Genomic DNA, 26237 nt, shown 5'->3' on the forward strand with positions numbered 1-26237 from the left:
AAGAATCTATCAAGCGCCTGAAAGAAGGAATTATATACACACTCTCTTTCACACACACACACAGACACAAGAGGAAAAGTGATATAGTCCTGGGCTCAAGGGACGATGGACTAATACTGCGATCAGGCGCCATGGTGGGAATGCTCACCGTGACATTACATGGTGCCATGACAGTAACGGGAGGAAATGATGAACTCGGGGAGGGGTGTTTAGAGAAGAAAGGGCCTGGAAGGATGAGTGGGACTTTGCCACAGTGAAGTAGGACCCCTAAACAGAGAAGACAGTGCGATCAAAGGCCGGGAGGAATGAAAGGTGGGGGACAGCGAGTAGAGGGGGTGAGCCCAGGGTGCAGCAGCTAGTGGAGGAGCAGACTCCCTACACACTTGCCCTCAGACACGAATGTGCCTAGCGATGCACCAGCTCACACACTGGGAAACCGCATATCCACGAACACCTTCACACACACACAAAAATCAGAGCCCCCTGCTCCCCAGGGCTCCATGCATGGGGGGTACTTAGTAAATGTTGACTAAGTGGGAAAAAGATGCCTTTGTTTGCTGTAAACAGCACGAGGGGAGTATGGGAAGTGTCAGGAGAGAGGGAAACATCAGAAGCTTTAGCATCTTGGTTATGTTGTTATTGTTGTTCAATAGCCAAGTCATGTCCAACTCTTTGCAACTCCATAGACCGCAGCACACCAGGCCTCCCTGTCTCTCACCATCTCCCAGAGTTTGCTCAAGTTCATGTCCATTGAATCAGTGATTCTATCTAACCATCTCATCCTCTGTTGCCCTCTTCTCCTGCCTTGGTTATAGGATTAGACAAAGGGCCAGGAAAACAGAGAGGTGTGCAGAGGAAGGAAATCTCAGAGCTTACTGGGCTTGAGAAGGAGGGCAAGCCAGCAGCTCCCATTGGTGTACTGCACATTTATGGAGCACCTGCTGTATTCAAAGCACTGAGCTGGAGCCTGAAGACATTGTAAGGTTCAGTCCTCCCCTTCAAAGACCTCAGGGTCTAGGGTAAGGGGCAGAAAGAAAGTTCTAGACAACGCAGTCCCAGAGGCTGGCGAAGAACTTAGGGGATGGGGCCCTTTGGCAACCAAGCATTTCACAGCAATTTTCACATGGGGGGCTTTGGACTGACCCAGCAGCCAAGGTCCAGGGGCAGGAGTGGAGGAGCTGAGAGGGAACAGTTAATTCCTGCTGGAACCTTGAATGGGCTTCCCTGGTGGCTCAGAGGGTAAAGCATCTGCCTGCAAAGCAGGAGACTTGGGTTCAATCCCTGGGTTAGGAAGATCGAAGACATGGAACCTTGAATGTGCCCCTGGCAGGCTGGGGGAGATAGCTTTGGAAAAGTAGCTTCTGGCGACTGCAAGAGCTGAGGCTAGCAGTTCCTAACTGGGGGTATCTTTGTCCCAGGGAACATTTGGCAATGTCTGAAGACATTTTTTATTGTCCCCTGGAGGGAGGTGATGGGAGGATGCCACTGGCATCTACCTGGATGGAAGCCAGAGATGGTGCTGAACATTCTACTATGCATGGAATCACCCAGCCCAGGACGTCAGCAGTGCCAACTGAGGGTGAGAGCCCCGGCCTTGGCCACAGAGTCTGTGCTTAAGAAGTAGCACTGCGGGTGGCGGGGGCACAAGGGCTTCAGGCAGAGCAGGAGTGTGACGTGCCCCAACATCTCCTTGCTCTGTGTGTGCAGGCCACACAGGAATAGGGAGAGCACCCAACACTCGCATGTCTCAGAGGGTGGCAGCATTGAGACTGGGGTGGGGATGGGGGTCCTGCAGAAATCGGACCAGTAAGAGCTGACAACAAATCAGACGCAGAGGACGGAGGAGAAAGGGCCCAGCACCAGTGAAGGCAGAATTGGGGTTCCGAGCACAAAAGCGGGGAGAGCCCAGTGAGGGCTGTGTCCTGGGAAGAGAAGGCCTGCATGCAGGGCCTGAAGTGGGACTGTCCAGCTGGCAGTCCGAGGAGCTGACCCGGGGCCCAGGGCAGGCTGAAAGTGGACACAGCAGGTAGAGGAGACTGTTCTCTGAAGTCCCCAATCCTCCACACAACCTTCCCAGCCCCTTCCATGGCCCCCCAATCCCGAAGACACGCCAGGAGACTCCAGTCACGGGTGGCCTCTCCTGCTGCCCTGGCCACTCTCTCCTGGTGTTCCCTCCACCCACTGCCACTCAGACTCCAGGTCTTAGCATCAAGGTCACGTCCCCAGGGAAGCCTCCCCTAGGTTAGGGCCCGGGTGTCTTCCTCGAAACCCTGTGTGGACTTTAATCACTTAAGTAACACTCAGAGCGGGCAAACACCTGTTTTCAGGCAGTACCTCATGACTTGGCTCAGCCCCAGCTCTTGCCAAGGACTGAAACAGGCAGGAGAAGCTCCGAGGTCCCTGGCGTCAGCCCATTCCCTCCTTTCCCTTTTTCATATTCTGCCCTTTCCTCACTGCCTCCTGCTCCTCTGGCCACACAGCTTACAAAAGAAATCTTCTGATAGCCACCAGGATGGGCTGGCACCAAGGGTCCAGGAAAAGGCTTGGAAATCTGGACAAACTGCCAATGGAAAGTTTTCCAGCAATTACAAATCAAAAACACCACCCAAAGGCCAAACCACAAGGACATGTGCCTCCCTTCTCCCCATCCCATTCTACCCCACCCCCACACACATCAGCCTTTGAATAAAGTCTTTAACCTCGATTTAAATGGCTAAAAGTACTTTTTCTTGCCAAGAGGTACCTGGTACTTAAAAGATGCTCAAAGAGCATCTGTTGACTAACTGATCTCACCTAAAGGATTAGGGAAGAGCAACCCACAGTATCACCCCAGGACCCCATCTGGCCAGCAGAACGGGTCCAACCAAGTGAGTCAGCGGGCACCAAGGAGAGTGATTACAGGGATGCTCTGGGGTGGTCCAAGGGCCTGCCCTCCCAGGAGGAAATATCTAGGTGCATCCAAAGAGCCTGTGGGGCAGGCCTGCCGTTAGTTCCTAATCTCTCTTGGAGATTAAACACCATGCTGGCTCAAGAGACCAGAAACCAGGCGGGGCGGGGGTGGGAGGTGGGGAAGGTGGGGCTTCTTTTCAGAGGCCCAGGGGGAAAAGCCTAGAAGGATTTCCAGGTTGGAGGTGGGGGAACTGAAAGTGGGAAGAAAACACTAATGATTTATTAACCCAAGTTACTAATTATTAACCAGCTAGACTCTTGGACTGGAGGGCCCAATTTCTGGCTTACCCCCTTCACCAGGGTTGTATCCCAAGCACCTCTGGGACTCCCCACCTCCACCCTGCCTGCTGCTCCCCCCCCACAGGCTATCTCCAGTCCAGCTTTGCTTTTTATCTCTCCCTGCCCTTCCTGGTGGCTGCTACCATTGAATATCAACTCCTACTCCCTGCTCCGGAGGGGTGTCTGGAGAGAGAGGGATGACAGTGATTGAAACTATTATTTGGGGACATGACTGGGTGACCTAGGGGGCAGCCGGGGGGAGGAGCCATCCCCTCTTCACTTCCTACCTCCTCGCTCCCACCCTCCAAGGGAAGCTCAGCACCTTATCTCCCCCTGCTGAGCTGCAGGGTTTGGTGAGGGGACCAGGGTCTCATGCAGGAGGGAGTGGGGCAGTTGGCAAGGAACAGTAAGCCTGTGAGATGGGGGAGAAGGGACTCCAAGCCATGCCTCCTGGGTTCCAGGGATGGGGTCCTGGAGATGAATAGGGTGGAGACTTGGGGGAATGGGTCCTGATTAACCTCTTCTGGGGGTTCAGGAAGGAGATTTCTGGTTTACCATTAGGATAAAGGGAAGCTCAGACTCTCCAGTGGCCAAAGACTCATTTCACCACTGGCCCCGGGAATTCACCACTAAGAAACCCACAACGGTCTGTCGGGTGGGGCGGTAGAGGGTGATTAGTGCCTGGTTGGTACTGATGGACTGCCTGTTGCAGGTGGTGGTGGTGGACTTGGCATCTGTAGAATCTGTATCGCAGACGTAGATCACAAGGTCAGATGGTGAGGTTCCACACCCTGCCACATGCTCTCCCAGCCCTGGGACATGCCACAGAGTGGCTGCACCATGGCATGAAGTGCCAGGCGACAGAAGAAGCTTCAGGGAGATCAGCCCATGGTGGCATCCTTCTGTGCACCAGTGACCACACCCATTCCAACCAGTCCCCACCCATGCCCACGAGGACACAGGCTGCTGGGAGAATTTGGGGGCTGCCTGCACCGCCTCCTGGTGAAGCAACTGCAGGCAGAGGGTCCCCTGCCCTCCCCACCGTCCTCCTTATGCCCCGAATCTCTGCAATATGGTCCCTCTCACACGCCCCTCAGCAGCTTAATTCCTTAATTCCCACAGGAGATAAACGGATCTCTCACTGCAATTTATTGTTAATCCAAAGGAAAACAGGGGTTGGGAACGGGTGAGGTGGCGGTGGGGAAGGGGCCAGGTGGCGGTGGGGAAGGGGCCAGGTGGTGGTGGGGAAGGCTGAAGACAGCCAATCCACTTTGCCTCCTCTTGGCCCTGGGACAGTGGCTGTGGCTGTGGACTCCTAGGCTGAAATCCCTGGGTCAGGAAGCCTGTGTTTGGAGCATCACACCTGTTACTGGGGATCTAGACAACTTGTTTCTCAGGAAAGCATCTGAGATGGAGGGGGTGTCAGACTTGGCTGGATGAGCTCATGGGAGAGAAGACCCTGGGTGCCAGAGACTGTCTTTAAATGCCTGAAGGACCCCCCCTGTGCAGAATCAGGTGTGTTCCATACAATTCCATTGGGGTAGAAACAGGAGTAACTGGTGGGGGCTTCAGGGAAACAGATTTCAGCTCAGCACAAGGAAGAACTTGGGGTAGTCACAGCTGTATTGGCTTCCATGTGGGGTGGTGAGCTCCCTGTCACAGCAGGTATTCATGCTGAAGCTGGATGATCAACCTACAGGTAGGATGTGGTTGAGGGGATTTAAGGAGTGACTGGGTGTTATATTATTTGACTCCCCTTTCAACACTGAGACTCTGGGTGTTCTGTGACCTACCCTTCTGGTCTTCCCTTCCCCTGCAGGGCAGGGGTACCCTCAGCTGAGAGTCCGGCTGGAAGGCTCTTTCCAGACCTGGGGCTGGGAGGGAACAAGTGGGCTCAGATGTGTAACCTGGCTTGAAGGGTGAAGGAGCACTCAGCCTCCTGCCTAGTCACCTCTGTCCCTCCATGTCCCAGGAGGGAGAGTTTAGGGAGAGGACAGGGTTCAGTAATAACCACATGAGGCCCCAGCTCCTCCGCCATCTCCCAGTCAGGCTCCTGCCCTATAGGCATGAAGAGGTGGCACCATGAGGTGTCACCTGCTGTGTTGGGAGGTCAGAGGGCGGGTGCTGTCCCATGCTGGACTAGAAGCTCCAGGAGGCACGAGCGCATGTGAGGTTGAATGGGTGTAGGAACGGGCCCATCACCCTTCTCCCACTGCACACCCAGGGCCGTGGGAACCCCCTAAGTGCTGGCTCTGGGCTCTCAGGGCAGCTAGACTCCTGCACCTGGCGTAGCTTGGTCAAGAGCATGTAACTCTTGCTACTGACTACCCTCTAAGAAGAGCTTCCCTGGTGGCTCAGTGGTAAAGAACCTGACTGCCAGTGCAGGAGAAGTGGGTTCGATCTTTGGGTTGGGAAGATCCCCTGGAGAAGGCAATGGCAACCTGTTCCAGTATTCTTGCCTGGGAAATCCCATGGACAGAGGAGCTTGGTGGGCGACAGTCCACCGGGTCACAAAGAGTCAGACATGACTTAGCGACTTAAACAACAACAACCCTTTAAGAAGGGAGCACAGGATGGCATGGGTCACCAGATGGCATGGGTCCCAGGTGACCATGTAGGTGGTTTTCCAGGAGCCCAGGGGCCTGAGTACTTGACCCTTCCTGAGTTGATCACCCTAGAGAGGTCATAGGAACCCTGCAGGGGATCCCCTCCCCCTGCCAGCGTGCTGGGTCATGAACTGCTGAGAGGCTCCTGGGCCTGGCTTCCAGTCCTGGGGAAGGGACCTCCCTCCAGACCCAGAGTCCTTGGGCAGGCGGCAGCTAATAATAGCCAAGTGGTGTAAAGACTCCCTCTGTACCAGGCACTGTGCTAATCACGTTACAGATATTGTTTAGCTCTTCTAAACCTCCCAGTATTGCATCCCCATTTTCCAGTGAAAAAACTGAAGTTTAGAGATGACAAGACACAGATATATACTTGGTCACATGTGAGCAATAAAAGGCAGAGACCACTTGGCTCCAAAACAACCAGTGGGTTCAGTCAATTTCCTGGGAAAAAAATAGTCAAACCAGTTGTTTGTGATCTTATAGACAAAACAATTATCTAAGATTGACCTTCTGCATTCTCCAACTGGCGGCTGGGGGGCAGTGCAAAACCCCGCCTCAACAGTCATCATCTTTGACTGCCTGCCCTGCCCCTCTTCTTCCCCTCAGCCTCAGGATCCAGATTCTGCCATTCTCCCACCAGGGAGCTGGATGAGAGCCCCCCGCCTTCACGGGGAAGAAGATGGCTATCAGAGGCTGGTCAGGAGCAGACACACACACACACACAGAGCACGTGACCTCATGTGCGGGCACACGCATATACACACAAGCCATAAACCTCTCTCATACACACACAGAGGACATAAAAACACTTGTAAAGAAACACATAAACCAGCACAGATTATCATTACAGTGCAAACTGTGTACACAAGTGCCGAGGGGGTAGGAGTAATGGTGTGATGGAGACAGGAGAGGATAATGGAGCTCTTTCCTGGCAAGGGTGTTTCTACGCAGAGCTGGGGTGTATGTGTGTGTGGAGGGGGTGGCCTGCAGAGAAGCTCCCTGGTGGCATTGTCTGTCCCCTGTCCCAAGCTCCCAGGAGGGAAGGGGAGCCACCAACACCCTTCCCAGTTATCCCACAACAGTGCTGAGAGGTGGGGGCCAAAGACTGTTGCCTTCCCTCCTCCCACGACTAACACCCCACTCCCCCCACCCCACCCCCCGGCCCGCTTCAGATCCAACCTGGAGGCCCATTATCTGACTCCTGGGAGGTGATGAGCGTTGGGGGTTGGGAAGGGTGCTGAGGCCCAGGCGGGGGTGGGCACAGGGGAGCAGGGGCCGGGGGGCTGTCATCTAAGTTCCCCAAAGGCTCATCCATCAACTGAGCAGAGATAATCAGAGAGCGCAGCTGGCCCAGGATGTTGATTACTCTCTGGGCACCACAAACACAGGGAATAAATCTGGGAAGGGGCTGGGGAGGAGGTGTCTCGGTAGCAGGGCCGACCACCCTGCCTGGGAAGTGAGAGGTGGCCCATCCATCATTCTGAGAGATGCAGCAATCTAGGCCAATGAGATCAGGTTGTTTTGGGTGGGGGAGGTGGGCAATCATCATAAAATAATCTACAGTGCAGTGTGGCTGCTCCGCTCTGGTCTCATTTACACTCGAGGAGAAGCCTGTCCCTGCCCCTGCTCCAATTTTTCACTCGGGAGCCACTGCAGAAGCTTCTGCCACTGACTTAAAAGCCCTCAAAGGAGGCCTGGCCCAGAGGGGACACAAGAGGAGCATCCAAGTGGCTTGACTCAAAAGCACCCATGGGCATCGCAGGCCCTAGGGCAGGCAGGCGCAGGGCAGAGCTGGCTCCTTTGTGCTGACAAGGCAATCCTTAGGTCTGCATGGAGGTCATACAGGTCTTAAGGCCTCCTTCCCCCTATTGCTTCCAAGTCCTTCACAGGGAGGGTAGGGGGGCAGATTCCAGTCCCAGGAACCGATCCCGCAGCTCTGGCCTGGGTCTGGGCCACAGAGGCCACTCTGTAATTCAAGTTAACGGAGCATGGATAATCTAGAACAGCGGAGAGTCTGGGAGGAATTTCTCTTTGGCGTCGAAACATATCAGATGACTGTTTTGCAGCCGAGTTACCTTCCTAATTAAGCAAGGGAGTTTGTGAGGCCTGAGCGCACGTGGTGACCTGCAGGGTCAGGGTGTGGGGCAGAGGCACTGGCCCCAGGTGACCCTCAAGAGGACAATCCACAGGTGAGCCATCTGGACTCCACTCTTGGTCCTCGGCCACAACACTGGGAAAGGGTGTTGATTTTTCTGCTCCCACAATCATCCTTCCTGGGAAGTTCGCTACCCCAGCTGTGAGGTGGCCAATGCCTCTGTCCCCTGGTTCCCCATCCTGAACCTGCCTGGGGCATAGGAAGCACCAGGCCCTTTCATCCCAGGAGATCAAAGCAGCTGGCACAGGTGAACACCCTAAATCCTCTCCCTGCCCTGCTCCCCAGGTAGGGGCTCCTCCCTTGCCATCTTTTGGGATCTCTGGGTGAGGGCAAGAGAGAGTGGAACCTTCCAGAAGCTTAGGATAGGCCCTGGCATAGGATCAGTTTGCTGAGCCGTGGACCCACCCAGGATGTGGAAGCAGCCTGGAAACACCTGCTGGGGACAATCCCAGGAAGAGTCTCTGAGGGGCGCTATTACACCTGCCTCGGGTCTCACAGGGAAACATGGTGGGAGGCCCTCAGATGGCATCAGGGATGCTCAAAGGCTCAGGGGATGAAAGAGCAATAATGTCAAGACATCTCCCTCCAGCAGAGGCACATTAACACTCCCGAGACACAACAGTGATGGTGGCAGGATACACCAGGAGTGTAACAACTGTCCTTCGAGTACTTAGAAGGTATCCAAGAGATAAAGTAATCACAACCACTGAAAATTTCTGATGGTAAGAATTAATAAGCCCCCAATGCTCCAGGAAGGCCCCAGGTCATTCCCGCATCATCAAAGGGAGCAGGTGGGTAGGCTCTACGATGCTACACAGGGGTGATAGGCATTCTGGAGGCAAGGTCCTGTTTTACCCCAGGCTTAGTAAGGATCATGGACCCTGGGCCTGATTTCCTGGATCCGAATCCTGGCTCTGCCACTAAATAGCTTTGTGACCTGAGGCCAGTTACCTAACCTCTGCTCGGGCCTCATTTGTTCATGTGTTAAAAATGAGGAGAAGAATCCTCCACAAAAAGTAAGTATTGTGATGGAGACTGAATAAGTTATTAGCGGTAAGATGTTCATAACAGTGTCTGAGTGTCTGAAAGCTCTTGATAACGGTTTGCTGCTGTTATTATCATCACTGTCCAAACAAACAGTGATGTATCCACCTAGTAGGTACTATGCAATGATGTATGCACCTAACAATGGACTATGTAATGATGTATCCGCCTACCGTGTAATCAACCCAGAGTGGCCAACCCTGTGGAATGCCCTGGGGAGTCCAAGCCCCCTCAGCAATGGACCCTGTCCTTTTGGAGCTCTCAGTCTTATGAAGATAAACCCCAGGCCCAAATAAGTAATAGCAAGGTGTACAGTGGCTATTGCCATGGGTGGCATGGATGAGGAGCTGCAACACAGGGGTGGTTTTCTGAGTAAAAGAGGTCATCTCCAGCTGGGGGCTTCAAGATAGAAATACTCTCAACTTCAGTGTTTGGATATGGGAAACAGGGGAGGGTTGGGGGAATGGCATGTGCAAAGCCACTGAGGTGGGAAAGCGCGCAGGTTGTGTGGCTGGCTGGGAGGGGTGGTTGGAGCTGAGGCAGGGACGGAGAAGCCATCAAATGCTTCTGTGCTTCTGAGCATCCTTTTCAGGTGCGGATTAAGTATATTCATCCAAGAGGCGGTGCAGGCAGTTTGGAGCTGGAGAGCCAGGAGTCGGGGACAGAGGTGAGCCAGGGGCTGCTGCAGCGGTCCCCCGAGTGAGGATACTGCTGCCAGCCTCTCCTGCAGTGGGACCCTCATCAAGCGGCAGCAAGGCCGGCTTGGCTCTGAGGCACCTTGTCTACTCGCTTTGTCCCAGCAGCTGACAGCATTTGCCCAAGAGAGACCAGGACTAAGGGAGGGGATACTTAGGGTGCTGCTCAGGGGCCAGAGAATGGACCCCATGGGGGCAGCCAACCAATCCCACTTGGGGCTCAAATTCCAGACAAGCTGCCGGGCCTTACAGGGGAGCATCCATCAGGGACTGATACAAGTCTCCAGCCCCCTTTTCTCCAGAGCAGGGCTGACTTGCCGACGTCTGCCCAAACAGATTGGCGTTCCCATCTCCGCTGACTCATTTGGCGGGCGCTCCTGACCTGAAGTGTGGGCTGGCCTGTGTGACCCCTGCGTGGAGCACTAAAAACCAGTTACTCCGGCCTGGCACTAGAAGACTGCTCTAGAAGACGGAGGCACTGAGATGGGGCAAGGCTTTCTTTGCCCTCATCTTGTTTTTCACAGCTACATCCACTGGGCCCCGGTGATGTTCTGGTGACTGGCTGGTCCCAAGATGCAACCAGTGCTTCATCACAGCCAAAGTGGGCAAGTTAATCTACCTCAGGGAGAAGAGTGGGACCAGGAAGCTGCCCCCTCCGACCCCCCACCACCCCAAGGCCGCCAGATGGTGAAACTGCATCTACAGGGGATGAAAAATGCTTCTGACATGGGGCCCCCAGGTCTCTATCCCCACCTTTCAGACAGAAAGGCGGGCTACTACGATTCAGACGTGTCTCGAGAGGGTGTCCCCAGACCTGTGGTTGTGAGTGGGCTTGTTGTCCCTGTCCCCAAAGGCCCTCCTCCATGGAATGACAGTGTTTTGCTGAGCTTCTCAGAAGGTGGACTCCCCTGCCCAGTTCTGGAAGGAGCTATAATTTTCTGAAGGGAGGGGGCAGTAGGTGGGGGGATAGAACTGAGGGTCCAAGTGGGCAGGAGGGACCCCATGTTTCCAGTTTGGGGGAACATGCATTCCAAGAATGCACGGATAGGGGTGGGGAGGGAGGACCCTACTCAAACCCATAGATCAAACTCAACTCCCAGTGGGACATTCCTGTGCCCATGGCCACTGGCCTGTTTTGCTGCCTGGGCCACGCCTGCAACTGTGTCCCAGTGGGGCCACCAAGCCAGCGGAACTAATGTCCTCTAATGAGATCCGGGCCAGAGTGACCGGGCTGATTTTATTGTCTGTGGCTTGGTAATGAGACTCCTCATAAACTGGGAATGAAACTGGGATCTGCGTGGACCAGAGAGGGGTGGGGGTGGCCCAGGAGAGGGACTCAACTCTGCCTACCAAATCTCAGCCCCTCCCATTCTCCACTGCTCTGGTCAAGCCCACAAAGCTTTCTGGCAATGCTCATTGGCTGTGTGCCTGCCTGTGTCCTGGAGCTCTGTGCTCACACCTTGGGGCCATGCCCACGTTCCAGGTCAGATCCTGGGAGTGATGCTCTAGCATTTGGAAGGATGTGCTCCCATTCTCCTAGCTGTTCTGTTATTGGGCATCTTGTGCTTTGTCTCAACGTGGACTGTGGTAAGCTCCAGCAGGGCCACCCTCTAACCTATATCTCCATGTATACCTCGCCTCACCAGGTGGGGGACAGTATAAGCTGGTGGTTGCCAGCAAAGCAAGTGACCGTCCCACTGGACACATTCTATCATGATCTGGCTGAGCCTCTTTTGCATCTGTCCATCCCAGTCCACCTCATCTTTTCTCATCTACTGGATTTGGAGTCAGAAAACCTGGCGTCTGATCTGAGATGGGCATCAAGGTACTAGATCTACATTTCACTTTTCTCATCTGTAAAACAGGAGAACTATTGATACCCTTTACATGGGGTTACTGAAAGGATCAGCTGAAATTATGAGCAGAAAAGAGTATCACAAATATCTTTATTATTATTGGTGAAAGCATTCAATTTGCAGCAGGGGAAACTGAAGGACTTTCTGTCAGTGAGAAGGGCATGACCTCGGGTGGGATCTCTACCTCTCCGGCTGTACCATCTTGCCTGAAGAGTTGGTGCATGGACTGCTGGGAGAGGGGCCTGTGGCCCGCCCCTGTGCCAAATGTAGAAGTTTGTAGGGGCTGAGTCCCGGGTTCTCCACACGCTGCCACCCCAGCCAGTGTTCCAGATGGGCTGCAGTGCCCAGCTGGGTTGCAGCCAGGGAATGAGGCGGGGGCTGGGGAGAGCCCTTGGCAACAGGCTGCAGAACAAAGGCCACACAGCACCTGCTGTACATGACCACCAGGGCTGGGCTCAGGTAGGTGTCTGCAGCCAACCAGGCCACCTGAGTCCCCCACGGCTGCTGCAGCCCTTGCCATTCTTTCCAGGTGGGGAAGCAAGGTCAGCAGTGGGCAGGCAAATGAGTGACTCTTTCTCAAGAGAGTGTGCAGTTGGCAGTGCCCAGCTGGCAGACACAGAGGGAACCAGGACCACTCAGAGGAAAGGCATAGAACACAGGAGTAGCTGCCACTACTGCACATTTATCACGAGCTGGGCAATGCACTGAGCACTTTTCATACATTACTGTTGCTCTAATTTTCACAAACATTTGAAAGCATAGTAGCAGAAAACCATTTTACAGATGGGAAAACTGAGGCCTACAAAGCAATGTAACCAGGCCCACTCAGCTAGCAATTGGTAGAGCTGGGATTCAAATACAGTCCAGCTGGCCTCGCTTTGCTGTCTCACTCTTCTGGGCAGTCAAGATGGGGTGATCTCCAGGCTGTGGGGAGAGGGACTGAGCTATCTGCTGCTCCCTCTGGACTGGGCCCTGGGACCACAGCTGCTCTGCCCCTAGAAGACTGTGAAAGGCACAGATCTCATGAGCCTCTGAGAATACATACCTACTGCCCCTCCCCCACCTCAGGATAACCCTTGGGATTACCCATTGCCCTGAACAGCCTACATACAGTCTGCGATCAGGAAGGCTTTCTTTGTGTCCTTAGGTTTCTCCTGTGGCACTGAGTTAATCTCTCCTTGTCAGGGTTCAGATATTAGGTCCGATGTGTTTTCACCTATTTTTCCCCTCTCCCTATTTTCCAGTTCCAAACAGCAGAGGAGAATCCAGAGCTTAAAGGGTTAACTGGGCTAAGGAGTGTTATCTCCAGCTCAGGGCTTTCCCTGTGCAAGGTGATCCCTGCTCAGATCTTAAGTTACCTCCAGTCCCAGCCAGCACATCTGCTGCTGCCTCTACAGACTAGGTCTCTATGGAGAGAGGCGGACACCACAGGGCAGAAACACTTGCCAGCCTGACTTGGGCATCGGGACCTGGGCTCCCAGGACTGCCCTCTTCCCCACTGCTTGCCCTTCATTCCCACTTGCCTTTCCAACAAGGGGGCTACTGCTTTCTGCTCTGTGAACTGGGGTGCTCCAGGCACATGTATGCTTCTGAACTGGGCACACATATGGTTCTACATGGTTTTTCAGAGCCTATAACTCAGAGCTCCTTTTTAAATGCCAGAGTACATCACCTTTCCCCAGATGACCCTTTTCCTCAAGTATTCATGCAGGAAGCAGAGATGCCAAAGTAGTGGCTGAAAACCTATTTCCTGTGGCCCCTCCTGGCTGCTCAGGAATCCTGAGAAGCAGAGGAAAATCTCTCCAGGTGAGCATCTCCCTGTGAGGATGCAGAGGCCCAGCCTGAGGTCAAGGGCAGAGAAGAAAAAGAAAGGGGTGTCCAGGCTTCTTACCCACAAAGGATGTGGCATCTCCGTCTTAGAAGGAGCTGGCTAAGGGCAAATCCTAGGTCTCCTCCAAAGTTACCCTCGCTGACAATCTGATATAAACACAGGCCTCTCACAAAATCCCAGTCAGAAAGCCATAAGAAATCAATTGCATGTGATTATGCATTTGATGTATATTTATGCCCCTCTCCCACGGTGACCCACAATCCCAGTGCACACACTTCCTTGTCCTACTCCCCGTGGGTCTGTATGTGCACAGTGAATTGTAGATGGCCAACACAAGCACACAGTCTTGCACACATGTGTGTGCACCCACTCTATACCGATGGTGAGGCTGTAAGCAAATTATCAGAAATGTTAAGTCCCATAGCTGGCTATTACCCCTTCTAGCCTGGCCCACAAGCTGACATTCAAAGTTAAAAAAAAAAAAATCAGCAAAACAGGTAAATATATATATACACCCTTTCTGCCCCCACAGCAGGTAGGAGCCATTCGATTTACCAGGTTAACCAGGAAAGATACAATCAGGAAAATTGAAGGTAAATTTACACCTCCCTTGGGTATTTTCTGTTTGTGCTGAACAATGAACATTAGTCAGCTGCTAAACAATGGCAGTTATCAGAGGCACAGCAACTGGGGCTGCCCCCCGGTCCCCCACCCTCCCCAGCCTGGCCCACTTGCTCGGTCGTCAGCACTAGGGTTCTGGCCCGAAACCATCCTGGCAGTGTACAACTGGGTCCTGGATCAGGCCAACGAAGTAGATTCATTGTGCAAAATTGAGCGGCCGAGAAGGGAATGGACATCATAGTCTCGGCCAGCATCAGGAACCGGGGGCTGCCTGTCCCATAAACAAAGAGAGTCAGGCTCAGAGACACCTTCTAGACCACTCAGCCCCAAGTGCTGGGCCCAAGCACTGCAATATCTCCTCCTACCTTCCAGCCTTGACTATTTGGCCTTGAATCTGATTCGGAGACACTCCTCTGACATGGGCACTGGGATTCTTGCTTATATTCGCTTGCAAACCCCAGGCCAGCAGAATTGGTTTTGCCATAACGTCCTGCCCAGCAAGCCTGGACACAGCACTGTCTGTGAGTGATGGGGAGACAGGAAGATAACTCAACAGTCCCGACTCCCCGGGTTTCAAAGAAAACCATCATGACAGCGAGTTCTGCATAGGCTGCAGAGAAGAGGGTGCTGCTGTGGCCCGACAGGTCTTCCGAGGGTGTGCACGACACCTGGGGTGTGTGTTCTCTTCCCAGACAAAAGGTTTGGGGAAGCCAATTAGGGAGGGTGTGGTGTAGGTGGGACACCAGCTCAGCACACCTGCTTCTAAGGCAGGTTCTCTGCCTCCTCTCCTGGGCTCCCCCTGTTCCTCTGGGATGCAGCCCCCGGGTCCCACTGGCTCTCTCCTCTGAGTGATCAGGCAGAAACCCCAGACTCATCTCAGAGGCTGATGGGGCTTCACCATCCTGCCTGGTAAAGTCTGTGTTGTTGAAAACACACTTCTGTGTTTACACACTAAGAGCCAGATTTGGAGTGTTTTGAAGTCAGGGGACCCCCGGGGGGGTCCCCTCTCCCATCTCATCAGGCTTCTCTCCTCATCCCTCTGTACTCCTTGCCACAGCCCAGAGAAACCCAGAAAAGAGCATCAGGCTGGCAGGTCCCCAGGGAGAAGGAGACTGCCTGAGGGTGACGGTAGATGGGGTTTGGAAGGTGACTTCCCCCAGCCTCTGTCCAAGTGTCATGTGGGCACCACCACATCCACCTGTCTTTTCACAGAGGCACCAGGGGCGCGGGCACCAGGGAGAGGAGCTTGGCTGGCCAGGGAACTCTGGCTGCCCTGCTGATGCTACCCAGCCATGACAATTAGGATCAATCAAGGAGTGCTTATTAAGTGCCCATGTGAGCTGTGATTCCTTATCTGCGTCCCACTCCCTCAGTCTGGAGGTTTGGCTGGGGGGCGGGTGTCTACACTTGAACCAGGTGAGAGCATCACCGCCCTGCCCCCACTGCCCGAGTGGGATCCAGCGGCGCAGGCCTCCAGCCCCTCCAAAGATGGAATTAACTACCAGGGACAGCACCACAGAGCTGGGGGAGAGTAACAAAAGGAGGGGGTGAGTTCACTCCCCCTCCCCAAATCTCCCCGCTCTTTGTCCGACCCAGGATTAGATTAACCCCTAGTATGCTGGACTAGTCAGGCCCCAGGAAAGCTGGTCTTTTGCTGGGTTCTGAGTGTGGGCAATATGGAATTGAAGGGTTCCAGAACCCCGGTGGTCAGACAAATGCTAGAACTGGAGCTTCCAGCATCGCACGCTGGCCTCCCAGGAGGTCCAGTGTAAGGTGAAGACCTTTCCTTCTCACCAGAACCACCCTTGCTTCGAGGGACTCAATCATGCACCTTTGAAATGGGCAGTGACACCTGTGTGCCCTAGAATTTACCCCCACCGACCTAGCAGGGCAGCACCCCCACCCCTCACCCCAGGCTGCAGGGCTGGGGGCACCCTGGGGCGCCTTTCACAAACCACTTTGGAGCCATGGGCCACTTCGAGACATTTGCGGAGCCCTGGCCGGGAGCTGGCGGCAGACGGGGTATAGAAGTGAATGAGGCCAGGCTCCCGCCTTCCAGGAGCGCACCCAGCCCCACGTCTAGGCAACAAACTGCCGTTTGTGTCTGCGGCATCGAACATATCTCCTTCATATCTCCTCCGCTAGCAGCGAGCGGAGCCCAGACCCAACATTCTCGCCCCACGCAGAGCTGGTCTCTGCACTTTCACCCCTTCTTTTACCACCTAAGGCCAGGGCCACGTGCTTCAACCAGCCCCCACCGTACCCGCCCTCCTAACCCCCCCACCTAGCTATGGCTGGAGGCCGTCTCAGGTCTTCCACGAAGGCTGGAGTAACTCCCCCAATCTCCGCCCTACCCGCTCCGGTGTCCCCAGCCACCGTGGGAGCCGGGCAGCTTCCCCAGGGACACAAAGGGTTAAATCCAGCCGCGGGGACTCGGTCGGATTTGCCTCCTAAACGCATTTTCCAGTTCATTCCCCAACACAATACGCCCGGACCGGTCCCAGCCTCCGCCCCTACCCCATCCGTCAGAGGGGCTACAGGGGGCCACCCCGGGGGTCGGGCGTCGGGTTAACCCCTCGGCCGCCAGCATCTCGGGGAAGGACATGCGGGGCATCCTCGGGAAAGTGGGTCACGCCGCCACCTGGCTGGCACGAAGCCCGCGGCGCTTCCTGCGGGAGAGCCCCCCAAACTGGGACCGGAGTTCCAAGGCAAAACCTAGCTCCGCGCTAGGCGGGGAGATTGTGATAGCGCGCCGCCGGACCTCACCCTCGGGGAAAAGAACCGCAGGTGAGCGAGAAGCCGCCTCTGCCGCAGGAGCCTGCTCCCCGCGCGGGTGGAGGGGCGACGTGGTGCGGGAGGGGACCCGAGCGCCCGAAACCTCTTGGCAAAGGGGCTGGAGGAAAAAAACCCGAAGCCCCCCTTCCATCCGCCAAGCCCACAGCCCACCAGCTCCGAGACTGACGCCCCCCCACCCCGGGCTGTTGTCTCCCACCCTGAAACGGTGATTACGGTGATTATTTTGCATTTATGTAACATGCAGTGTTTCCAAACTGCTTCCCGAGCTGAGAGCTGGTTATTAAATAAATAGAACGCTATTACATATTATTATTTTTTTGTGTGAAAAACTGCGCGGAGAAAGTGCTTTCTTGCGACACAGAAACGAGCATCCGATTGCTTTCCTGCAGGGCAGGCTGTTGGGCTCCTCAGCCTCTCTCCGCCGAACCACCCGCACCCCCCTTACCTAAGCCGTGACCCAACTTTTCTGGCTCCTTTCACTCCCTACAACCCAGACGTGCCCGCCATCCAGCTCCCAGCCCCGGGGAGGCATTGGATTGGGGATTGGTGGGGGAGGCAGGGGGCGGAACGGACTCACCTGGGAGCAAGAAGGCGGTCAAGCCGAGAGCGAGTCCCCACCAGCGTCCAGCGGCGCCCGCAAGCCCCATCCGAGCCATCGGGGGCCGGGGGTCCAGCGAGAGGGGCCGCGAGGAGAGCGCTCCTCGCGCTCCAGAAAGCAGCCCGGAAGACGAAGGCGATCCCTGCCGGCCGGCGGGCGCTCCGAGGATCCAGGTCAGCCTCAGCCGTCGGCCGGGGCGGGGTGGGCTGGGTGGGATCGGCGCGGCCGCAATCCGGGCCCCGGGCCGCCGCCGGCTCAGAGGCTCGGCAGATGCCCGCCGCAAGTTGCACGAGTCATGCCCCTTCTCCTCCTCCGCTCTCCTCCCGGCGCCGGTCCCGCCCTCTTCTTCTTCCACGCAGAGCCGGGCAGGGGAGAGGGACCCACCCCCGGCGCGCCCGGCTGCCCGGCGCGGGCTCCCGGCCCCCGGCGCGCTCACACCCTCCCGCTCGGCTCCAGCTTGCAGGCGTCCATGGCCGGCCGTCCTCCGGGGGCGGCGGGACGAGCGAGGGCGGCGGGCGGGCGGCGCGGTGGGCTCGGGGCCCAGGCGGCAGGGCGCGCGACTTGGCGAGCCGGGGCGATCGGGCGGCGCGGCTCCGCGCCAGGCGAGCGATCTGGGGGCGCCGCGTCCCCCGCCGCGCCGCGGCCGCTCGCTCTGCCGGGCCCCGGCGACCCGCAACGCTGTGGAGCTGCCCGGGCGCCGAGTCGCGCCGCGCTCGCCGCTCTCCCTCTCTTTCTCTCACTCGCCGAGCTCCAGCCTCTCAGCCGCGCTCCCCGTGATGTCAGCCCGAGGGGGAGGGGTTAGCGTTAACCCCCTCCCGGCGGCCCGCGCCCGGCCCCGGCCTCCGCCCCGCCCCGCCCGCACTCCCTCCCGCCCCGGGCAGAGGCGGGATCCCCGGCGCGGGCCGTGGGGGTCGCGCTCAGGCCCCCTGGCTCGGGAGCTGCCCCTCGGTCGCCTTTCCGGCGGGGAGCGGGCCCGAGGGCTAGCCGCCCTCCTCGGTCGCTGACAAAGGGAGGCAGCGCCCCCTAGCGGCCGGCGTCGGGCGAGAAGCCGCTCGCTGGGGGTGGAGTTAAGGCGGGTGGATGGGCGGAGTGCGGGGGGCGGCGGGGAGGCTGTGGAGGAGCGGGCGTGCAGTATGGAGAATCCGGGATCCCGCAGTGTCCGAGCCGAATAGGGCTTCTCCGGGCCCTCTCCTCCAGCCCTGGCCCCGTTTTACAGGTGAGGAAACAAAGGCCCGGAGAAGGGTAAGGCGATTTCCCCAGGGGCACGAGCAGAAAAGTGGCAGGCCTCGGACTCGAACTCAGTAACCAGAGCTCTCACGCCTCTGCATGATGTGAACACTCAATGGCGAGGCAGCTATGCGGGGACCTTCCGGGAGTCGGTGTTGGGCATTCGCGGGGTGAGATGGGGCCCCTGAGGATTCTGATCTTTTCTAACCCGCTCTCCCTTCAGAGTTCCTTTCCAAACACTGAGGCCCTCTCCCCTCCCTAAATAGAGCAAGAAATTGAGCTGTGCCCACTTCGGGGGGAACCTCTGTTTTGACCGATTTCCTGGGTATCCGAGAAAGGGATCCATCCAATAAGTGGCCACGCGAAACAGGGACTCTCCGCCAGATCCCGTTGGCCACCCACCACATCCGGGTGCGGTTGGCTTCCAGCCAAAGCGGCTGAGCCCTCTGGTCCTTGGCAGCCCAAGGCCTGCCCTCAGCTCCTTCCCTCTGGACCCCATCCTCACCCCCGGAGGAGACAGTGTCCCACTAAGGAGAAGCAGTTTCTCCCCAGAGGCCTGACCAGACAGTGCTCCCTTTGCCCAGCAGGCAGAAGCAGGGAAAGTGGCCCAATCCTGATAAAATGTAAAGTCTAGTTCCTGGGAGTAGGAGGAGCAGGAGGATGGGCAGTAAGGGCACCACTTTCCCGCTGTTTGGAATCTGGCCCTGGAGTGTCTCTGGGTTTCTTGCTGAAGTCCGTAGACTAAAGCGCTCCTATGAGCATTCACACTCCTCAATACATCTTTTACACTGAACAAATGTAATTGGGCTTTCTTGTACCAAACATCACATTAGGCTTGGGGATACAAAGCCTTGATCATTGCCCTAAGAGCACTCAATCTAGTTAGGGGACAGAGGGGGAAGACAGACAGAAACAGACGTTATAAGCAAGCTTTTAACGCGTGTGGTGTGTCCCAGAGATGTGTGCACATGATTTAATGGGTCTCAGAGAAAGTGTCCTGTTCAGCCTGGGTTGGGGATCAGGGAAGGCTTCTCTGTGGAAGGGACGCAGGGACTGAGTGAGTCCTCTATCAGATAGAGCCCTGTGCTGGAGGAGAGCGGCATTAAGCTGTAGCCTGAGACCAAGACCTGGGGAAAGGAGAGCCCTGCAGTGAGCCCTGGGTAGCCACCAGGAGAGTTTTAGCTGAGGAATGTCTTATCAGCTTGGCTTGTTGTAGTCCAGTCTGGCCCTAAGTACTTTGAGGAACAGGGCTGGATTGAGTTCATTGCAGTGGTTTCAGACTCTGCCTCTGAATACTTGATTCACTCACAATTGAACTGTCAGCTCCTTCAGGACAGGACCACGTTATAGGAGCTGGACCCCATAGGTTAAAGGGGCAATTCCAGATGAACCAATGCCCACTAGTTTCCTGCTTGTATTCTTCTGTCTCTCCATTCTCGGGTGAGACTTTTTTTTTTATTTCCTGCACTTAAATGGGTTTCCAGAGAGAGTGTGTCTGGGGGTTGGCATGGCTGACTAGGGATTGTTTGGGTGGAGAAGATGGAGGTGGATTAAATCAGCCCCTGAAACATTCAAAGCACCAACATGAAATAGTCAAAGCACCAACAGCAGTGTGTGTGTGTGTGTGGGGGGGGGGGTAGGTTGCAGTAGATAGAAAATGGAGCCAGGAAGGGGTGAAGGGAAATAAGATAGAGATTGTTTACTCAGATAGATGATTCACTGAACAGATATCTTTCTGAGCACCTACTGTACTGTGAAGTGAGGATACCAAAGTGAGCAAGAACCAAGACCCTGCCCAAATAACTATATTATAGGATGGAGGTTGCATGCTGCCAAAGAGAACCAAAGGAAAAAAGTGTCGGCATCCAGAATGCTCATCCACAATGTTTCTCATTGTGGAGAGCAGGGAAGGCTTCCTGGAAGAGGTGGCCCTGAAGGGTGGCTCAGATTTGGACCCAGGGAGATGGAGGAATTTTGGTGGAGGAAGCAGCTTGTACAAGAACATGGAGGTGGGAGAGGTCAGGGCCTGTTTGGGAGCAGCAGGTGGTCCAGTTTGCTTTGTATTTTGAAGCTAATAAGAGAAAGCGACAGGTAGGTTGTCCCTACACACAAGACTGTGCAAGGTCTGGAGTGTTCCCCTCAATGGTGGGAAGAAACACAGGACCAAGTTTCTGGTCCTTACTGTTAAGCTGGAAGGAAGCCCAGGAGTCATTCTTGCTTCTTCCCTTTTCTCCTACTGTGAGTGTGTGCGTGTGTGCGTGCTAATTCACTTTACTCTGTGTCCAGCTCTTTTCGACCCCATGGACTGCAGCCCACCAGGCTCCTCAGTCCATGGGATTCTCCAGGCAAGAATACTGGGGTGGGTTGCCATGCCCTCCTCCAAGGGATCTTCCTGACCCAGGGATCGAACCCACGTCTCTTACATCTCCTACATTGGCAGGCAGGTTCTTTCCTACTAGTGCCATGTGGGAAGCCCCTCTCCAACTACCATATTCCAATTCAAAAGCAGAAGCTGAGTGTGCCTCCAATATATGTCTTACAGTCCAGTTACTTGGCTCCATTTCTATTGTTATCACCCTAGTCCTCATGCTCATGGTTTCTCCCTGATCCTTGCAATATCCTCGGGCAGTATAGCCAGTGCACTCTGAGGGGAGGGGGACAATGTAATGCTCAAGCATATGGGACTCTGGAGCTAGACTGCCTGGGTTTGAATCCTTAAACTCCCAGCTCTGCCACTCAATAGCTGTGTGTCCTTGGGCCACTGACTTAGCCTGTCTGTTCTCAGCTTCCTGATGTGTAAAATGAAGGGAAATAACGTACTCACCTCATGGAGTTGGGAGGATTAAATGAGTTAAACACATTAAGTGCTTGGAACAATGCCTAGTGATCAGGAAGGACCGTTTCAGTGTTACTCATCATTATTACTATAACCTCTCTCCCCACATCCAGTTTTGCTGCTCTCTGCCGTGGTGCCAGAGGGATATATGTATTTTTAAGGCTTTTTTATTTTAAAATAGTTTTGGATTTACAGAAGAGTTGCAAAAATGGTACAGAGCTCTCATATGTCCTTCATCCAGCTTCCTCTAATATAAACATTTTACATAACCATGGTACATTTGTCAAAACTAAGGAATAAGCATTGGTATAATACTATTAACTCAACTACAGATGTCTCGTTCCTCCACTAATGTTTGTTTTACTTTCCAGGATCCAATCAGCAACACCATGTTGCATTTAGCATCGAACTGTCTTCTAATACAGATTATTAGGTCCCAATGCCTGAGAACACTTCCTTGGCCAGTCAGCCTCTGAGATTAGTGTCAAGTCCCCAGGAGGCTGGTGGGGCTGCACTCTCACCCACTGTCACTCTGCTCCAGGGTGTTGAGTCAGAGCTGCTGGGCTTTGCTGAGATTCTGGCCACCAAACTGGCTTCCTCAGCCTTCACTTGCACTGTTCCATCTCCTCCAAGGCTCTTCCACTTCTTTTGACCAGCTGCTTATATGTCCTTCAGGGCTCAGTTTACATGTGCCCCTTCCCCAGGGTGGTCCACAATGCCCTTCAGACCAGGTGAGTCCCTTCCTAAATGCTCCCTCAGTTTCCTTTGCATACTTGTGACCACTTCAGTAGTTTATAAGACGGAGTTAACACCTGCCGGGCTGTCAGCCCCTCCAGGGCAGGACTACTTGGGTCTTGTCCCAGCTTTATTGTTGGCACCTAGAATACACCTGGCACTCGGTAGGCACTAAGTGAAAACGTGTTGATTGACTAACATCCTGTGCCACTTTCTACCAATCACTTCTCCTCTCTGGGCCTGTTTTCTCATCTGCAGACTGAGAAATTTAACTTTTTCAGGCTTTCCAACTGTGGTTTGAAAGCCCGAGAATTTCCCGGAATCTGCATTCCCTGCTTCAATAGGAACCGTGTTTAAAGGGCATACTGTTTCCTTTCATTCTTTCTTTCTATACATCATGACACTTATTCATTTATTATTGGGTCTTAGTTGTGGCAGGCAAGCTTCTTTGTTTCAGCTTGCAAGCTTCTCTAGTTGTGACACTCGGCCTTAGTTGCCACACGGCACATGAGATCTTAGTTCCCTGACCAGGGATTGAACTCATGTCCCCTTCACTGGAAGGCAGATTCTTAACCACTGGACCACCAGGGAAGTCCCAGCATACTGTTATCACGCTCTTTAAATATTAGGCTTCTGAGAAAGCTTCTTCTTAATGGATTCTGCTGCTTAGAAAGTTTGAACCCTAGACATATTATTACCTTGTGTATTATGTGTTGCATAGAGCTGTTGGAACTGTGTTTCCAGGAGATGAATCTGGCAATAATGTGGGTAGGACAGACAGATGAGGATTGGTCAGTGAGGGAGGAGGGAAGCAAGCAGAGAGGGTTGTCATGGAAGCCAAGTGAGGAGAGAATTTAACAGAGGAGGTTGCCAACAGCATCTGATGCTGCAGAGAGTAGGTGGGAATCAGAGGAGGTCATTGGAAACAGTGGCAAAAAGACCGGTGACCTTTGGGAGAATGGTGTTGTGGGCAGAGCAGAACCCATATCAAAGTGGGAGGAGAAGGGGGTGGAAGGTGAAAAAGCAGAGGCTGCTGGTGTCCACCCTGTTCTTGACAAGTTTGGTGGTGAACGGAATGAGCGAAATGGATCAGAAGCTTGGAGAGGATTAACACAACAGAGACCAAAGGGTTTGTTTCCTCCTTGGTGATGGGAAATCAAAAGTTCCTGAGCATCTTAAGACAGGAGGAAGAGAGCTAGTGGATGGTGAGGATTGGCAAAACAAGTGTGAGAAGCAAAAGGAGGTGTGCTTCTGTGGGCAGGAGGCATGTCTGGTGGGACTAAGGTGGAGGAGGGTCAGCCTTGCAAAGGAGAGGACTCATCTTTCTCTGACCCTGGAGGGAGGGTGAAGACAGCAGTGAAGATGGAAGTTTTGGGAGTAGAAAGCAGGGAAGTTAATAATAAGGTCATGGCAGTAAAGTAGGAGTTGGAGTTCACCACAGAGAGAGGCTGGAAGGTGGCCTCAGATCTCATAAAGGAGAAGGAGGTGGAAGGGCGGTGTGACTTGCAAGCTTGCAAAACCCCGAAGGGGAAAGGAGCAAACCCATCCTGTGTGCTTTCACTGAGAAGAATCATGGCCAGCGGGCGCATGCAGTCAGGGAGGTAGATTTCAACTCAGTCTAAGGAAGACTGTTTAGGGAATCCCCTCAATGGAACAATGGAACCAACACCCCATCCCTTTTCAGACTGAAGCCCCAGGTCTGTTTATCAGGGGTGCCCTGGATGGGACTGTTGCCCTGGGTGGGGAGGGATTGGATGAATTCCACCTTCTGCCCTGACTCTGAAACTCAGTGACTACTGGAATGACAACTCCTCAAAGAACTGGCCCTCGGGCTCACCTTTCTCACCTTCTCCACGGCTGAGGGCAATGACTAGACAGAGACAAGAGGAAGTTACCATCCCCAGGAAGCTGTCCCTACCGCCCTCCCTTGGCTTCCACGGACTCTTGCAGAGAGACAGCTGTGGGGCTTGGGAGAGGCCCAAAGTCAATACAATAAGGACTTGCCCTCCTATCCGTCTCCCAGGCCCCTCTCTATCTTTCAGTAATTGGCTAATAAAGCTCACTTTGATGTGAGGGGAGTCCCATTAAGAAGTCCCCAAGATCCCCCAACCCCCTGAAATCTGTTGATATGACGAGATGAACCTACATTAGAGTGATATGCTGAATGGGAGTCCCCTTCTCCTGTGACCCCAGTCCCCAATCTGGGGTCATTTGAGGCTGAGGGCAGGGGGAGAGAAGAGGAGGAGGAGGAATCTCATGAGGAAGTGTGTGGCTCAAGCCCCAGCCAGCTCCAGAGAGGAGCCTCTGGCATGGGTGCCCCCTTTCCTAACCTGACAGGCCAGCCTCACCCCGGGCAGTGCTCCTGGGGGGGTGGCTGGGAAAACCACAGCATTTAATTACTGTTATCATCACCCTGGTAGCTGTGGTGATTATGATGGTGCCTCTGTATCCCACAGTGCTTAGCAACATCTAATTATTGTTATTCTTACAGAGATCCCTGCAGAGCCTCTCTATTGCCACGGCCGCCATTGCTGTGGAAGACGACAGATCAGCTAAATGCAGCTGCCCCCCGGATTCGATGATCTACTCTGTCAAAGTGGTACCTCTATGGCTAATAGGCAGCTAGCCTCTTGGGCCATGGTTTCCCAAGAATCTCCGTGGCTCTGGGGCTGGAGCTCTGAGTGATGACTGAAAGGCCCCAGTTCGCTCTTGAACCACCCAATTCTCTAGAAAGATGGAAGTCCCGAAGGCAAATCCAGGCTTTCCTCTGAATCAGCACATCCAAAATCCTAAGGAATTCTGGATGTGACAGCAGGATCATTCCTAATTTGGAGTGGGAATACTTCAAACTCAATTGCGGTGCTGAGAAGGAGCTTCAGTGAGGATCTTTATGGACCAAGAGATAGGAAGAGGATGGGTGAACTCCAGCCTGGAGCGTTCCTGATGCAGAAAGAGGTGAAAGGGAAAAAGACTTATGGAAAGGAAGAAGGCACTCATCCTCCCACCCACAGTCTTTTCCCATTCGACAGTGCCTTTAGATCTGAAAAAAAGGTGTTAGTTGCTCAGTCATGTCCGACTTTTTGCAACCCCATGGACTGTAGCCTGCCAGGCTCCTCTCTTCATAGTATTCTCTAGGCCCCTTTAGATCTGGGGTCAGGATAATTATCAGGAGGGACTACTCATTGAGAGGAACCTTTTTTTTTTTTTTTTTTGAGAGCCATATGGAAGCCAAGAAATGGAACAGAGGGAGGAGCAGAGTTCCTGGGTCAGCCCAAGCCCTGCAGAGAAAGTGCATGGTGGACGCTCGCCCTGGGAGTGGCTGTGAGTCTGAGTGTTCTTCTCAAGGGTGCTGATCTTTTCAGGATCAGATGAAAGCTGTGTCCCTCTGCCCTGCAAACAGCACAGATGCACAAAGATGGTGTTTACATGGCAACCTGCAGAAGCCCAGCGCGGGCCCTGAGCAAGCAAGCCCCGCTGAGAAAGGGGTTTTTCAGGAAGGAGGCAGCCCTGAGCCCAGACTCCCTGTGATCTAGACTAATGGGTGTTAGTGACATGGAAGACCCAGAATGAAGCAAATCTAAGCAACTCTAAAGAGTTCTGTAACATGAAGTGAAAAAAGGAACAAAAGTGATGCTTGCACTTCATTTCAGTTCTGTAAAAAATACACACTGAGAGAAAGAAAAATGCAAAGGCAATATGGAGAATGAAAACTTTTTGAGTGAAGTTTTTTTATTCTAAATTTGCTTTAATATCATTATGAAGTTATTTTAATAATAGATTTAACTTTTTATACGTTACGTAAAGTGCTTTTCCTCCAGAAATATGCCTCTCTCTCTCAATTGTATTTGATTTAGGTTAATATTAATGCCCTGCACTCCTTGAGCACCTGCTTCTGAGAAGAGGTGCTCCAGGACCGTGCCAAGTGGCTCGGAGGGGACATCCAAAGGGCAGGTCATTGAATTCTAAGGATCCTCAGGAGGCAGTCAGGAAACAGTCACGTGATCTGGAG

General features: G+C 54.1%; 1 protein-coding gene and 1 pseudogene across 2 annotated transcripts in view; one reads left to right on the top strand and one right to left on the bottom strand.

Annotated features, from left to right (window-relative positions):
• The window catches only part of NECTIN1 (nectin cell adhesion molecule 1), a 71197-nt gene extending 53226 nt beyond the window's left edge, over positions 1–17971 (bottom strand). Inside the window, exon 1 of the mRNA XM_055423216.2 lies at positions 17410–17971. Within this exon, the coding sequence (XP_055279191.1) occupies positions 17410–17488 (79 nt within the window). The 5' untranslated portion in view covers positions 17489–17971. The remainder of the gene's footprint in view (positions 1–17409) is intronic.
• On the top strand, positions 17701–25913 carry LOC148775565 (uncharacterized; annotated as a pseudogene). The gene is made up of 5 exons (XR_016039027.1): positions 17701–18203; positions 18312–18378; positions 18458–18646; positions 24720–24827; positions 25444–25913. The product of XR_016039027.1 is annotated as an uncharacterized LOC148775565 (transcript).
• Positions 25914–26237: the final 324 nt, after the last annotated feature.

This window comes from Moschus berezovskii, chromosome 14, assembly GCF_049115385.1.
Source record: "Moschus berezovskii isolate FMDL1 chromosome 14, NW_MosBer_1.0, whole genome shotgun sequence".
Taxonomy (NCBI): Eukaryota; Metazoa; Chordata; class Mammalia; order Artiodactyla; family Moschidae; genus Moschus; species Moschus berezovskii.